We start from the raw sequence: 14630 nt of genomic DNA on the forward strand, positions 1-14630 counted from the left end.
AATGGATATAAAAAAAAGCTGAGCTCAGAAAAATGTTTGGTAAACACTTAAAAACAACTTATTTTCACAATTTTAAATTAAAAAAAACTTAAAACGTGAAGCATAAAAAACAAGTTTATTCTCATAGCACAGCAAAATTAATTTTTTTTTTTTAAACTTGGTAGTACCAAACCAGCCCTTGAGTGCAGTGAGTGGACGGGTGTGAGTTGGGTTAGAGAGAGAGGGGATAGAGGGAGAGAGTTGGTCAGACTCAGGAGTCTGGATAGGTGGGGTCCCACTAGAGGAGGGGGAGAGAGGAGAGAGACTTGTTCCTATTCATCCACAATCCTGAAAATGACGTCACCTTGGGTCCGAGCTGGCAGTGATACCAGGCTGTACCCAGCTGTCTCCCAACCCCAAAATAAATAAATCGAAAAATACACTCCCACAATTATCCCCCTTTGCACTTTCCTATTTAGAAAACACCAAATCCAAATCCAAACCAGAAATCAATGGCAGCAGCAACACCATTTGCCCTAAGACTCAACTGAGGGAGGGAGAGAGGGAGAGAGGGAGAGAGGCATAGGCGCATTAGCATTTCCCCCTTTGATTTTATTTTGCTGGTGAGAAATGGATCCATGCCCATTTGTGCGGGTCACAGTGGGCAATCTCGCTCTCAAGATCCCCGTCGCCTCCAAGCCCGCTCGCTCCGTCGTTCACCCTTCCTCCTCCCCATGCTTCTGCAAGATCAAGCTCAACATCCTCAACCTCCCCCCTCAAAACGCCGTCGTCCCCTGCCTCCCTCCCGACACCCAAACCCTCGACAACCCCGCCACCGCCGCCATCTTCCACCTCAGCAAGTCCGATCTCGACCGCCTCGCCTCCAAGTCCATCTTCGCATCCAGGCTCTGCCTCAAAATCTCCATATACACCGGCCGCAGGGGCACCACCTGCGGCGTCAACTCCGGGAGGCTTTTGGGCCGGGTCTCGGTGCCGTTGGATCTGGCGGGAACGGAGTCCAAGCCCAGCGTTTTCCACAACGGATGGGTCTCCGTGGGGAAAGGCCCCAATAAGGGTGGGTCGGCGGCCCAGACCCAGTTCCATTTGAATGTGAAGGCCGAACCCGACCCGAGATTTGTTTTCCAGTTCGACGGCGAACCTGAGTGCAGCCCGCAAGTGTTTCAGATCCGAGGCAACATCCGGCAGCCAGTCTTCACCTGCAAGTTCAGCTTCCGAACCTCGGCCGACCGCACTCAGAGATCCAGGTATAATTCCCTTTTTTCCTAGTTTAGGGTTTCAGTGTGATTTTCTGTTCGCTTTACGACGACGTTTTGTTCCATGTTCGTCTGAATTGAATCCTTCAAGCGGACTCTGATCTCGTTAAATCTCTTTACGTAGCTTCTAAGCCCAATTTTTAATCCAAGCAAACGTTTGTTTAATGTCTTTTTATTCCCATTTTGCCCCTCTAATCTTCTAAATTTTCAAGAGATAGGGTTCTAACAGATTCGAATTGTTTGATTCATGATTCGTTGCGTTTTGAATGCCAATGGCTCAAATCCCAAATTAATTTTTGTATTCCCATTTTGCCCCTGTTTTCAGGTCTTTACAGTCGGAACAAGGCAGCTCTCGAAGCTGGCTGAGCTCGTTCGGGAGCGAGCGAGAGCGACCCGGGAAGGAACGAAAGGGCTGGTCGATAACGGTCCATGACCTCTCCGGGTCGCCCGTCGCTGCAGCCTCGATGGTCACGCCCTTCGTGGCCTCCCCCGGGTCGGACCGCGTCAGCCGCTCTAACCCTGGCTCCTGGCTCATTCTCCGGCCGGGCGACAACACCTGGAAGCCCTGGGGCCGTCTCGAGGCCTGGCGCGAACGAGGTGGCGCTGACGGCCTTGGATACCGATTTGAACTCATCCCCGACACCAGCGGCGCCGGCATTGTGTTGGCCGAGTCCACAATCAGCTTAAACAAGGGCGGGAAATTCGTACTGGATCTGGGGTCAGGGTCCAGTAACCGACTGGGCCCAATTTCTCCGGGTTGTAGCCCAAGGGGGAGCGGGGACTTCGGGTACGGGTTGTGGCCTTACTGCATGCACAGAGGGTTTGTGATGTCGGCGAAGGTGGAGGGTGAAGGGAGGTGCAGCAAACCTGCGGTGGAGGTGAGCGTGCAGCACGTGAACTGCACGGAGGACGCAGCGGCTTTCGTGGCATTGGCCGCAGCCGTTGATCTGAGCATGGACGCTTGCAGGCTTTTCTCGCAGCGGCTGAGGAAGGAGCTGTGTCAGCAGTCGGATCTGGTCGGCTGACTCGGATAGGGCCACGTCGTCGTTTTATGGGGTTTTGGACCTTTTCTTGTAATTTTGGAGGGAGTGGGATTTGGTGGAAAATTTGATTTTTATTAGTACTACTAACAAACAGACTGATGAGAGAGAATGTGTAGGTGTATATAGTGAGAGAGGTAGACAGGGCACGCTTTGTTTTTAATCGTGTGGCTTGTGTTTAATTTTCCCTTTTAGTTTTTTAAATGGAGGGTTTGATTTGGTTGCAATTTTTGTATTTTTATTTGAAGATATTGTAGTTTACTGACTTCGAAAAAAAAAATTTGATGTTAGTTTAGTTTTGGATTAATGAATTAGTTGGAGTGTTGGCTTAGCTTTGTGATCTAATTGTTGGCAGCTAAAACGCTTAAATTAATTTTATGTTAGTTACTTTTCTGTGTTTGTAATTTAGTATAAAGTAGTAATTAAATGTTTGAGTTTATGGATACTCAATTATGTATGGAATTGAAAAGGTGGGAGGGAGGTGTTGAAGATTTGGGCAAGGGACGGTCGTTCATACAAGTGGTGGATTGTTCTAGTGGTTAAATTTATTTTTGTAGTTAGATTTTTCTATTCAGCTTATCGCATTCTGAGTTCAAACTCTCATATGTTTTTTTATTCTGAGTCACATAAAATGTTTTCATCAAACATATCATCTCAATTTTAATAACATAATGTCATCTCAATTTAATAATGTAATGTCATTTGACGATAAAACAGTTTGGTGGCGAATCCATTAAGGGGCATTGTGTTAGTAACTTGGTATTTATCGAATACTTTTTACCAAAAAAAACAAAAAACAAAAACAAAACTCTTTTGTCAACCAAAATGTGGAAAGTACTATATAACATGTTTCATTCCGAGTTTAGACAGTTAGTAAATAGCTTGACGGAAATGCATGACTTTGATTCTTGCTTACTCTAGTTTCAAATTTGTAAACATGCCCTTTCTTCCTTCCATGTAAACCAATTTATTAAATTTCCTTACCCTTTTTAAATTTCTCATATTTACACACATATTGTGTGAGTTCTAATCTTGTTCAAATTTATAAAAACCAAAATTTAAACATACAAAGGGCCATGCGCATTGCTCAATCAAATAGTATGTATGACACTCATTTTTTATGTGAGACAAATGCAATGTGAAATATCTTCTTAACTTTGTTGATAACTATGTGCTTAGTCCGGTTCAATACAAATTAAATTCAGGGTCCGTTTGATAATCATTTCGTTTTCAGTATTTTTTTTTTATAACTAAAATCTTGTTTACTACTTGAGTTTTTAAAATCTAGCATTGAGTTTACTTTTTCGTTTTCAGTTTTTCAGTTTTAAAAAACTGAAACTATCAAACAATATTTTTGCTCTCACCATCCCATTTATCACTATTAGATCAGTTTAAATTTCGAGATTTGTGTAGTGAATAAATACAATCTTAAAATTTAAAACTCATTCAATCGTAATAAGTAGCGTGATGAACACACGAATTGTTAATTAATGTGGATGATAGCTGTAATGCGACTTTGTTGGAGGGATTATCTTATGGACTGGTGTTTGGCTTTGTTTGGTTGGGAGGATTAATGATATTCGGCGTCGAAGAATAATATCATAGTTTTGTTGTGATTTGTTATGACTTTTGGTGCTGGCAGCCACCATTATTTAAACTACGGGATCCTTGTTAGTTTAGCTCACTTCTAGAATTAGGATATTGGTTAAGTGAGCAGGTATCTCATAACATAATAAGAAATGTAGAAGTATTTAACGTAATACAATATTCAAATGATATAAAATAATTTTTGGCTCAAGCTGTCCTTCTTTTAATGACGATGTGATATTATTTTACTGTACAACAAACATTATGATCCGAACTGATCATTTTTTTTTTATCATTATTATTAGATAATCTCTAGAAAAACTTATTTAATTTGAAAACCTAAATACTTATCCATGTGTGTCAAATAAAACATTGACACTACTACAATATACCTTATTAGTGGCGAAGCAAAAACCGACAAGAAACCCAATTTATGTCGGAAATTTAGCAAAAATCCGACATAAAACAATGTAATGTCGGATTGTACTGTAGGAAATTTAGCAAGAATCTATCATTTTGACATAGATATTTAAAAAAACTAAAATCTATGTTACTTAGAACCGACGCAGGCTTTAAAATATTTAAAAACAATACTTTGTGTCGCTTAAAAGCGACACCAATACTTTACGTCGCTTAAAAGCGACACTGTTTTGTTTAAAGCGACGCTAGTATTTAAAATTATTAAAATATATGTCGGTTATAAGCGACATTAAATGTTTACGTCGGTTTAAAAGCGACGTAGACATTTTATGACGCTTATAAGCGACAGTAAATCCGACGTCATCTTCAGTTAGTGTCGCAACTGTCTTATCCGCCACTATATTATATTAAACCGATGCCACCTACTAACACTATAAGGCCCTTTTGTAGTAGTGTGAGTATGGTAATTGTAATAGTATTCTCATGAAGAATCGTCAAATGTTTCATTCACTTTACTCTTTATTTTATCTTTTTCGTTAAAACTCAAAGTTTTCAAACTTTTTTCATTAACTTTCATTTTTAATAATTGTAGGCCTATTATTTGGGCAAATTCCAAGGGTTGGTAGCATAGGGTGCCATGAATCTCATCGGATGAGTTTGGTGTTGTGTGTTATGCAATTTGGTATTGAAGTGGGGACCAATTTTATTTTGTTCATGAAATGGACTTAAAAATATCACAATGAGGCCGACCAGTAGGGGTGGGCGACAACCAGGCGGACTCGAGAAATACGTACAAAAACTGGTGGGCAACAATAACAATTTTACCGTCGGGACTCGAGAAATAATCACGAGGCGGAGTCGGAGTCACGTTCACCCTGCAGTTTTGCAGCAGCAATCAGTGTCTTTTGTTGGATTGGGCCGGGTGGAAGACCAGCGATAGAGGGAGCTATCAAAAGCGTTTTTGTTGTCTAGGCCTCTAGGGCATAGTCCATGTGGGCTACTATACGCTCAATTCTTTTTAAACAAAAGGCTTTTTATTTTTTTTTATTTTTTTATTTTTAACAAAAGATATTATTACTCACAATAAATTAATAATAATATGATTTAAATTCGTCTTTAACGAGAATCAAACCTAAGTCCTCTCACTTACAATTAAAGACGAATACTACTAGACCGTGGTACTAAGTGGCTACTATAGGCTCACTTTAACTACCGAGTTACTCTGCTTTCTATGAGGAAAGATTTTTCAGTGTGCTTAGTGTAAGAGTTGTACACGGCATATAATTATATAATTGAAGGCACACTTCTAAAAAAATTCACAATTTATATAATAACAAGTAGCTACTAGTTTGTGTTTTGAACCCATTGAATAATCTCTCATCTTTAAGCATTTTTAAATAGCAGGTAAAATATCTCTGATGCACGTAAGATTTAAAACTCATATTGGAGTTTTGAGCTAAAGTTGGATACAAATTTCCTAATTGTGTCACTGTTTGGGCCCAAAATAACAGTTTGGGCCGAGTGTAGGGTCATTCTCGGCCCGGGAGGCCTTGCGGCAAGAATACCACGGATCGTTCAGTACGTGGGCCTCCAAACCTAGGTCGGCTAGGTCATAACGCAAGAGGTCGAATCCTAGTGCAATAAGGAGTCTCGGCAGGACCCGGAAGCGAATCCGACTCAGGTAAAGGACTAGGTTCACAGTCCTAGTGAAGGTAGGACTGGTCGAGTTGATGCTGATCAGGGAAAGGAAACCTAGTCCGAGTAGGTTTTTAACTCGACCTTGGGGGGAGCCATTGCTATAAATAGAAGAGGTTGCACATCATCCAAAGGCCCCCTGCAAATCAATACAAAATTGCCCTGCGCAAATTCTCACAACTTGTGATTTTCTTTTTTTCCTTTTTCGCTGACACATCTTCCGTTGGCATCAACAGCACTGTGGAAGCAACCGGTGATATCTTAAGTCGGCATAGATAACTCTGTCACCGTAGAATCAATCGGTCTCGCAGTATCTTCCGTTGGCATCAACAGCACTGCGGCGAGAACGGTTGATTACCTATCCAAGTCTCGGTCGAGAAGGGTTTCTAACCCTTATTGGTCGAGGTCATCTCATCAGCATTCTCGGCGAAGTGAGGTGTTACACGTTATTACGTTCGGCACATTGAAAGCCGAATTTGATATTGAACTTCGTAAGAATAGTAACCTTGTCTTCAGGTTCGAGAGCCCAAGAGGCCGATACGTGTTCCTTTCTCGGCCGCAATCGCAAGACGCAGAAGTCAGTAGCGCGACCCAACGCAACATCAACAAATTTACTCCTCGGCCGAGCTCGGCCGACGAGTTGGCACGCCCCGCATTCACCGAAGGACGTAGTTAGCTCATTAATTACTCGGCCTGCGTGCCACGTAGGCTTTGTAGTTTCTAGGGTCAACAGTCACATAAACAGTTTTAGCGGACTTTGTTGGTAGGAGGTAAAGTAACACACAAGTTAATTTTAGACGGATATACGACTATGCAATTATCCATCTTGACGAGTATGAATAATTATCCACGGTTATAAAACCTCATATGGTTGAAATTTGTACAATGCTTGTGTGCCAAGTTAGTGAGCATAAAAGTTTCCCTACAATTACTTGTTGGTTCAACAAAATCTGTATACTTTATCGGGACCAAATTCAAAAAATCTGTCCACTTAAACTTGATGTTATTTCGTACGTGTAACTCTTTAATTTAAGGAAAACTAACGAAAAGTTAAAAAAAACTTCCCTTTTAATGAAAAGTCATTTTTAAAAGTATAGAGAATAATGATAGTTAAAGATAAAAATGTGATTTTTTATTAAAAATGAACACTACCGAGAATATTTTATTAAAATTCCCTTTAATTTATAGACCCTTTTTTGTAACATTTACTTGAAAACTGCACTATTTCTCGTGTGATATGGAATACAGTCAGCACTAAGGATTGTGGACTTTTCTCACGGACCTGGAGACGGGCTACTCTTTCACCTGCTCCATGTCTGGGATTGTGTTTTCTTTTGTTTTGTGTATACCCTAATTCTTTAGGGATAGGTAAAAATTGACATACTCGGAAGCTTGTCGAATTTATGATCAAAACCTAATTTAGTTGAACAAAATTTCAAAGGAGTAAAGAGACTCGAATTTGGGGCCTCTTCCGACACTAGAAGGAGAAATATAACTATTTAGGTAAATTGATATTGTTTCTCAATTTATTCACCTAAACAGATAATTCAATTCGAGTGTGAGATTTCTAATCTTGAAAATCCCCAAAAGTGATTTAAGAACTCCTACTCAAAATAGTAAATTGTGAACAATCACTATCATGGTACATTGGTTGTGGGTTTCCATTCATGCGTTCTGGGTTGGGTTCGAATCTTTGTGTAGAATTATAATTTTTTATTTTATTTCATTGATTCACAATAGTACAAATATATATTAGTCAATTGACTTGGAGTACAAGTAGTCCTAAACCCGCAGAGATTTACAAAAGCTAGCCCATTATACTAACAGCCACCGCCAAACTTGGCGGTCTTGAAGTGACAAGTCTGGAACGAAAAAGTGAAAGTCTGGCTTGGAAAGGTCTTTGGTGAGAATATCTGCTAGTTGATCAATCGAAGGAATGAACTTAACTTTGTGAGTGCCCAACTTTACATGAACAAAATGATTATCAAACTCAATGGGCTTCGTTCAAGCATGAAACACCAAATTAGCAGCTATGTAGTTGATACTCAAATCATTACAATGCAAAAAGATAATAGTTTCGAATTTTCCCTTTATCCTTGATAACGGTAGGGTAGTGCAATTCACACACAACTTTATTAATTTTTGTCCATTGATCTTCTTCAATTCTTCCAAATCAACGGCCGAAAATTGAAAGAAGTGTGTTAGAAGTAAAAATAGGTGTGTGGATACTAAATAGTCCCATCCTAATAGTAAATTTAAAAACAAACAAAAAAACAAAAAGAAAATAAAAAATCTTATCACTTGTGGAAAAATTATTTTTGGTCCACACAACTCGTAACAGTAGAGCACGTGACAACTCAACTTGTTTGTTCTGTTCTCTTTCTAATCAGAGTGGATTGGACGTGCTCTGGATTTTGTTTGTTGTCGTTACTTTTGTTACATCCCATTCCAGTTTATTGATGTAAAACAAATGACCAAATGAATTGAAGATGAAATGAAATAAAGAAAGACAAAGGAGTACAACGGGAATATCTAAATTTGGTGCCCGAGTTCCAATTTGGGCTCACTATGCCTTCCCAAAATGAAAACGACGACCTAGTTCAAACACACTGCTTTGCAATGATGAATAAGGGATTTTAGCTATTCGAGGCTATTTAGGCTTTCAAAAATACATTTTAAGTTCTGTAATAAAAATCGAACTTTTCGTTTCCCGTCCAATTATTGTTGTTGTTTGTTCCAAAGAATCTTGATCCTTTCCAAGGCTGAGTTTATATCTTTATAAGTGTTCGCTCCCAATGTAAACTCAACATTCAACAATTAATCAAAATACCTTTGAGATTTCTCTCTAAACAGGTGCTCTAAAACTTTGTTCTTCAAGAAATTATGCTTGTAATTTTTTATAGTTTCGTGTTGCTTCAGGACTAGTGTGGAATCACATGTGATTTATCAAACAACTATATATCAAAATATAACCCTTCAAAAACCCATGATGAGTCCATATAATATTATATATTTTACCCTATTCTTAGTATAATTTGGTAATTATTTTGATAGAATTTTGATATTTTGCTTTATATTTTCAATGTAGGACATTCGACTTCCTGTAGAGAAAAATGTGACCACACGGACGAATTTTGTAGTGATTCAAATTGGAGGACGTTCGTGTGTCTCTTGGCTTGTTCATATCAAAATTTGGGATTTTTCTACAAAGCGGTTATTTTCTGGAAATTTATTAAAGAAGCAGTGTGTTTTGCTAGAAAGTGACGTTTGTGGGCTTGAATTGCGTTTTTGGAGCCCAAGATGACATTGGATGGGTTTGTGACCTTCTGGAGAAGTGTTCAGAATAGTCCAAACTTTAAATCCAGCTATATTGGGCCAGTTTTGGAGCTGTTATGGGTCCAAAACGTGGCTGTGCATATTTTTGGGCGAATTTACTAAGTTAATTTAGGATTATGTTTCCTAGTCTTATTCTAAGACTTTTTACTAGGAGGATTTTATTTAGAGTAGTATAAATAAGCCTTTTGGCCGGCCCTAGGGTTCTTCTTCTATGTATGCAAGATTGGAGAGAAGAATTTGGGCATAGCTTTAGAGATTTTCATATTTTATTCTACAAGGTGTTTTCATTCTTTTTCTATTTCAATAAAGACTTTGTGGTTTTTATTATGGGTATGCATAGCTAATTTTCTTTTGCTAGGGCGAAGCCTTGAGCCTTAGCATGAATATATAGTTTTTATTTAATTGCTTATGGTATTATGCATGCATGTCATTGTCCTTTAAACTGTCTTTGTGTCTTAATGATTCGCAACAATTAGGATGTTTAGATAAGTAATCAAATGCAATTTGATCAGAATGCCACCGGGGAATTGAGTATTGCTTCTTGTGATTAATAGTTGTAATTTCACCTATGGCGAATGCCACGTCTTGGGGGTTGCATGGTTTTTCAAAGGGTTTTCACAAAACGTAATAAGTCATGCATGTTTATATTTGATTTGAATGTCACGGATTGCATGTTTAATATACATTCTAGCTTGAATGCCACAAGTAGAATATGCATTAGGAAAACCTAATCTTCAAAGTTGCATGGATAACTTTTCCAAAATTGTTTCTCAAAAACCTTTCCTTTTGATTTGTTTCCTTTTTAATTGGTTATTAGTTGCTTTCCCTAAATTACTTTTATCAAAATTCGTTTTTATTACTTTTAAAGTCAAAATCAACATTTTCCAATCTTTGTTCGCAAATAATTAACTAAGATTTTGGTTTTGCATTAATTGTTTTATATAATCCCAAAGGAAAACGACATTGTTTTTGCCGTTTATACTACAACTACCTTATTCTTTTGCAAGTATTTTGTGTGATTTTAACCTCTTTGCGCAAGTACCTATAAATCCTATCAACCCACAAAATATTAGTCCACAATACATCAGGTGTAGCTACAATGCCATGTATCATTCCATGCTACACGTGTTTTGGCCATTAAATTTAATCTCCGTGATTGTTTAGATCTTCTATTTCCAATCTCCGTCATTCATTTCTCGTATCATTCAATACGGTGAAGTATTAAAGAAAAATCCAATCCAACAACCAAAAGGCTCTCAAATATAAAAGCAGTAATCAGAGTGTCGAATTCCTACTAACTTAAAGATACAAAGTCTAATTTCTGTAAGGTCATATAATAACATTCACTTTCCATCATTCAGTGGATACATTTCACTTGTTCTTGGTTCTAATCTGCTTAAACTTATTGCCATGAGTCCTGATTAACTTATATCTTCATATCATCTACGCATCGATGAAAGATCGTATGTACAGTTGCTCATCTACCTTACCGGCATGTATGCTATGGAAAAGGAACACCCGAGCGGAAAACCTGACCTTGTTCGCCACAAACCATCACTCAGCTGCACCTTCAATGTTGTTTGCTCCAGGTCTGACGATCTCCGCTAAAGTTTCCAGTATTCGAGGAATGGGATTCATTAACTTCATTCGTACAGCACCAACATTTTCATTGGTTTCCAGTGCCATTAAGCTTCCCACTGATCTCTCCACCCTACCGTATGCATTAGACTGCACATTGCCAACTTCATCATCTTTCTTACTGGTACTTCTAGGATTAGAGCTTTTCGCGAGCTTGGCAGTTGCTTCCGATACAACACTTTCAGTTTCGGAACCAGTTGCTGCCACTTCTCGCTTGGTTGCATCTAAATCATCGGTTAAAGAGAGAGTCGTATTGGAACCTGACTGCAGATCCTTGGATTTGGGGCTTAGAAAAGCTTCCAGGTACAAGTGCCCTTGGCCAGAAGCTCGACTTGCATCGCGATATAACTTTGGTAACATCTCTGTTCCATTAAGAGAATCATTACTCAGTTTTAGTTCTTCAACTGTTTTGATTGATGAATATGTTTTACCACTTTCTTCACTCTGCACAGCATTTTTAGCTGCCCCGCCAACTATAAAGCCGAGGATACCATTGGTTTTAATCTCTCTCTCGACTTCAATCTTTTCCGCATTTTCTACCTCTTCTTCCTTCACTTTTCGCAAGCTTCCAATTTCAATTTCAGTGCTTAAAGTTTGGATGTTCTGCTTCACAGCACCGGACGCATCATCAGCCTTGTAATGTTCCTCTCTCATCTCTTCAGTGTTCCTTGTATCTTCGCTCCGGGATTGATCATCTAACAATTTGAGAATCTCTTCATCACTTTCTTGTTCCTCACTCTCCTCTTCCCTCTCCGTATCTTCTTCATCAATTAAATCCTCGACCGCCTCAGACTCTTCCTCGGCTCTCTCCAAATCATGCCCGTCTATTTCATCCGATTTACTCTCGTCCATCTCTTCTTCAGAATCTTCTTTTTCCTTGTGCCTTCCATTATCCAAGGAAGTTTCATCCACTCGGGGATATAGGTCGCGCCTCCCAAGTTTTATTATTGCATCCCCCTTCTGCATCTTTCCTGATATCGTTCCAGAGCTCTCTTCATACGCTTTCTTGTCATGGGAGTGCTTGAGTTGGTAAAGCAACCAGATGCAGATGGCAAGCAACAGAGATATCTGTACGGCATGCTTCACCTTGAAGCCTTTTGACCTCTGGTTCCTACTCGGCGATTGCTTCAACATCGTTAATGTCTAAAACACGTATGAACTCTACCAATCTGTACAAAGGAAAGTAAGAACGATCAGTGCATAAGCACGAAACAATCAAGAGTAAACCGAATGACACACACTTTATCTATCATACATCTAAAACTTGTATCTGCAGAATCCAAGCAATACACAGGTTTTGAAAAAACAATATCGTGCATGATGGCAACGGAATTGGTTATGCATTTGCACGTAATGAGAACTTTTGCGCTAGTTAACGGTGGTGCAATTAACTAAATTGTAAGATTCAGAACCATACTTTGCAAACCAAATAGTTAGCGGGTTGAAAAAAAACAAGCCTGGAGTGTTCTGCCGACAGGCAAAAATAATAGTAAGAAAAGTAATCAAACTCCACTTGCTCACAAATATAACCAAACTTTGTCGGCATGTAAAAACTATTAGTAACAGAGTTTTATTTAGTATTCAGCACACTACAGCGGAGTTAAAAGTAGAATATCGCTCGAATAAAAAAAAAAAAACATACTTAGCACAGTGAGTAGTAAATGCGGAAGATATCGAACCTGCAGACGGAAAACACAGCTGAAAACAATAACAAGAACCAAATCTAATTCCAATTTCAAGCATACAACATCATTTATTAGAAATTGCAACAACCCCCATTGGGAAGAAAAAACAACATACATTAGTGGGATTTCTGTGTTCACAGCAACTAAATCACACAACCCACAAGGCCAAAGTTCTCACTTGAAAGCTGAGTAGCTAAATTTGAGAAAAAATGAAAAGGGTTTTGAGCATTGGAACTGGCTTCATCTTCCTTACACAGGCAGCTAGCTGTACCAGTTGAGAAATATTCCTTGTGTTTTAGTTGCCGACCCTTTTCTTTTTCTGTTTTTTTTTTTTTTTTTCTGTTGAAATATGTGGTTGGAAAGGAGAGGAGGACAAGGGCTAGTTGTGGGGTGTGCATATTGTGTACTTCTCAATAACGCCTAGGGAAAATCCAAACTCACACACACAACACATTTTCTGGTCGAGTGATAGAGGTGACATATTATACTTTTACTCAGATAGAGAGAGAGAGAGAGAGAGAGAGAGGAGTGTCACTGACAGAGTGATAGAGAGGACAAAAGCATTTAAATCAACTTTGGACTCTGCCGGGTGGCTCACTGTATTCTCGTTTTTACTTGGAGAAAGTTTTGCATGGAACATGAGGATTTGCATGAAGTATTACACATGATTTAAAATATCAATAATATCGAAAATATCGATAATTTAAAAATATGAAAATTTTGATAGAAATATCGGGATATTATCGATATCGATAAAAATTGAATAAAAACCACGGAAAATGTAAGAAAAATTTGAAAATTTTTATTGAAACTTTTCAGAATGTTTATTTAGTCAATTATTTATTAGTTTATTACAAAAAATTAGAAGGAAATGCATTGCAGGATGGATTTAACTGATTTAAGTTGATTATATAGCGAGCTGACAAACATTGTGAGTGTAGAAAATATGTAGTAATTAAAGAAAGAAGTTTAAACACACCATAATCATTTATATATAATGAATTAGTATAATATTTTACACTTTATACATTGCATGGTAAGATACATAAGTGACTTAGTACCACATAGAGTTCCTATGAGGTTCAAAATTTTCACTATCTTCATCATCTCTATGTGTAGAGTAAGTGTATTGTGAATAGTAGTCAGCAACCATAGCAATGGCTTTCAAGAACCAAAACCCAAAAGTCAATAGGAAACCGAATACTTCGGTATTTTTCGGGATTTCGGGATTACCAAACAAATGGGATTTGGAAACCAATCCCATATCGAAAATTTCGGTATTTTCGGGATGGTTTTGGATTGGGATTTTTCGGTTTAGGTTTGGGACTTTTTCAGTTTGGTTTGGGATTTTCGGAAATTTTTTCCAACCCTACATGTAAGTGACCAAATAAAAAATAGAAAAATTAAAAACACATGTCATTGACTAAGTAATTAATTGACACAATTTAAAATATAATACCACAAAAAATTTGGAATACGTGCAAATTTGTTTCTTGCATAAAGAATTCAAAACAAAACCATATATATATATATATATATATATTTTAGCATATTTTCACAAAAACATAAGTGATATGGTGGTCAAAGCATTGAAGGAGTCAAATGGGAGGAGTTCGAATCCCTCTATGCACAAGATTGAGATTTTTCAGAAATTTTCAAGTATTTTTGGGTTTCATCTCACGATATATTAACGATAATTAAGGGGATAAGTCACGAAATATCGTCATCTCAAAAAAATGATGATGATATTATTGATATTTTGGTCCATGGTATTACGATAATGTTTTATGTCAATAATGTAAGAATATGAAAATAAATTAAGAAACATCTTTGTAATATTAATATAAAGTGTCACCGTAGTGGTGTATCCATGACATACAATACATCTCTCAGAACATAAACGTTAGGGTGGTGGAGCGTCGTTCTTTTTGTATTATTAATATAAAGTGTCACCGTAGTGATGTATCCATGACATA

At 38.1% G+C, this 14630-nt stretch overlaps 2 protein-coding genes across 6 annotated transcripts; one reads left to right on the plus strand and one right to left on the minus strand.

Moving 5' to 3' along the window:
* The first annotated feature begins 228 nt into the window (after positions 1–228).
* LOC103402092 (uncharacterized) lies at positions 229–2624 on the plus strand. Its single transcript, XM_008340833.4, has 2 exons — positions 229–1244; positions 1579–2624. Exons 1-2 carry the CDS (start codon positions 610–612, stop codon positions 2276–2278), a joined length of 1335 nt encoding a protein of 444 aa, XP_008339055.2. The 5' UTR covers positions 229–609; the 3' UTR covers positions 2279–2624.
* Positions 2625–10594: 7970 nt separating this feature from the next.
* LOC114821654 (uncharacterized) lies at positions 10595–13180 on the minus strand. 5 transcript variants are annotated; one of them, XM_029094636.2, is made up of 3 exons: positions 12770–12974; positions 12612–12648; positions 10595–12138 (listed from the first exon to the last, which is right to left on the minus strand). In XM_029094636.2, exon 3 carries the CDS (start codon positions 12101–12103, stop codon positions 10886–10888), a length of 1218 nt encoding a protein of 405 aa, XP_028950469.2. In that variant the 5' UTR covers positions 12104–12138; positions 12612–12648; positions 12770–12974; the 3' UTR covers positions 10595–10885. The 5 variants fall into 5 exon arrangements, with proteins under 5 accessions (XP_028950469.2, XP_028950464.2, XP_028950466.2 ...); XM_029094631.2 differs by lacking the exon at positions 12612–12648 and having other exon boundaries at positions 12770–13180; XM_029094633.2 differs by lacking the exons at positions 12612–12648; positions 12770–12974 and adding an exon at positions 12387–12513.
* Positions 13181–14630: the final 1450 nt, after the last annotated feature.

This window comes from Malus domestica, chromosome 15 (assembly GCF_042453785.1).
Source record: "Malus domestica chromosome 15, GDT2T_hap1".
Lineage (NCBI taxonomy): Eukaryota > Viridiplantae > Streptophyta > Magnoliopsida > Rosales > Rosaceae > Malus > Malus domestica.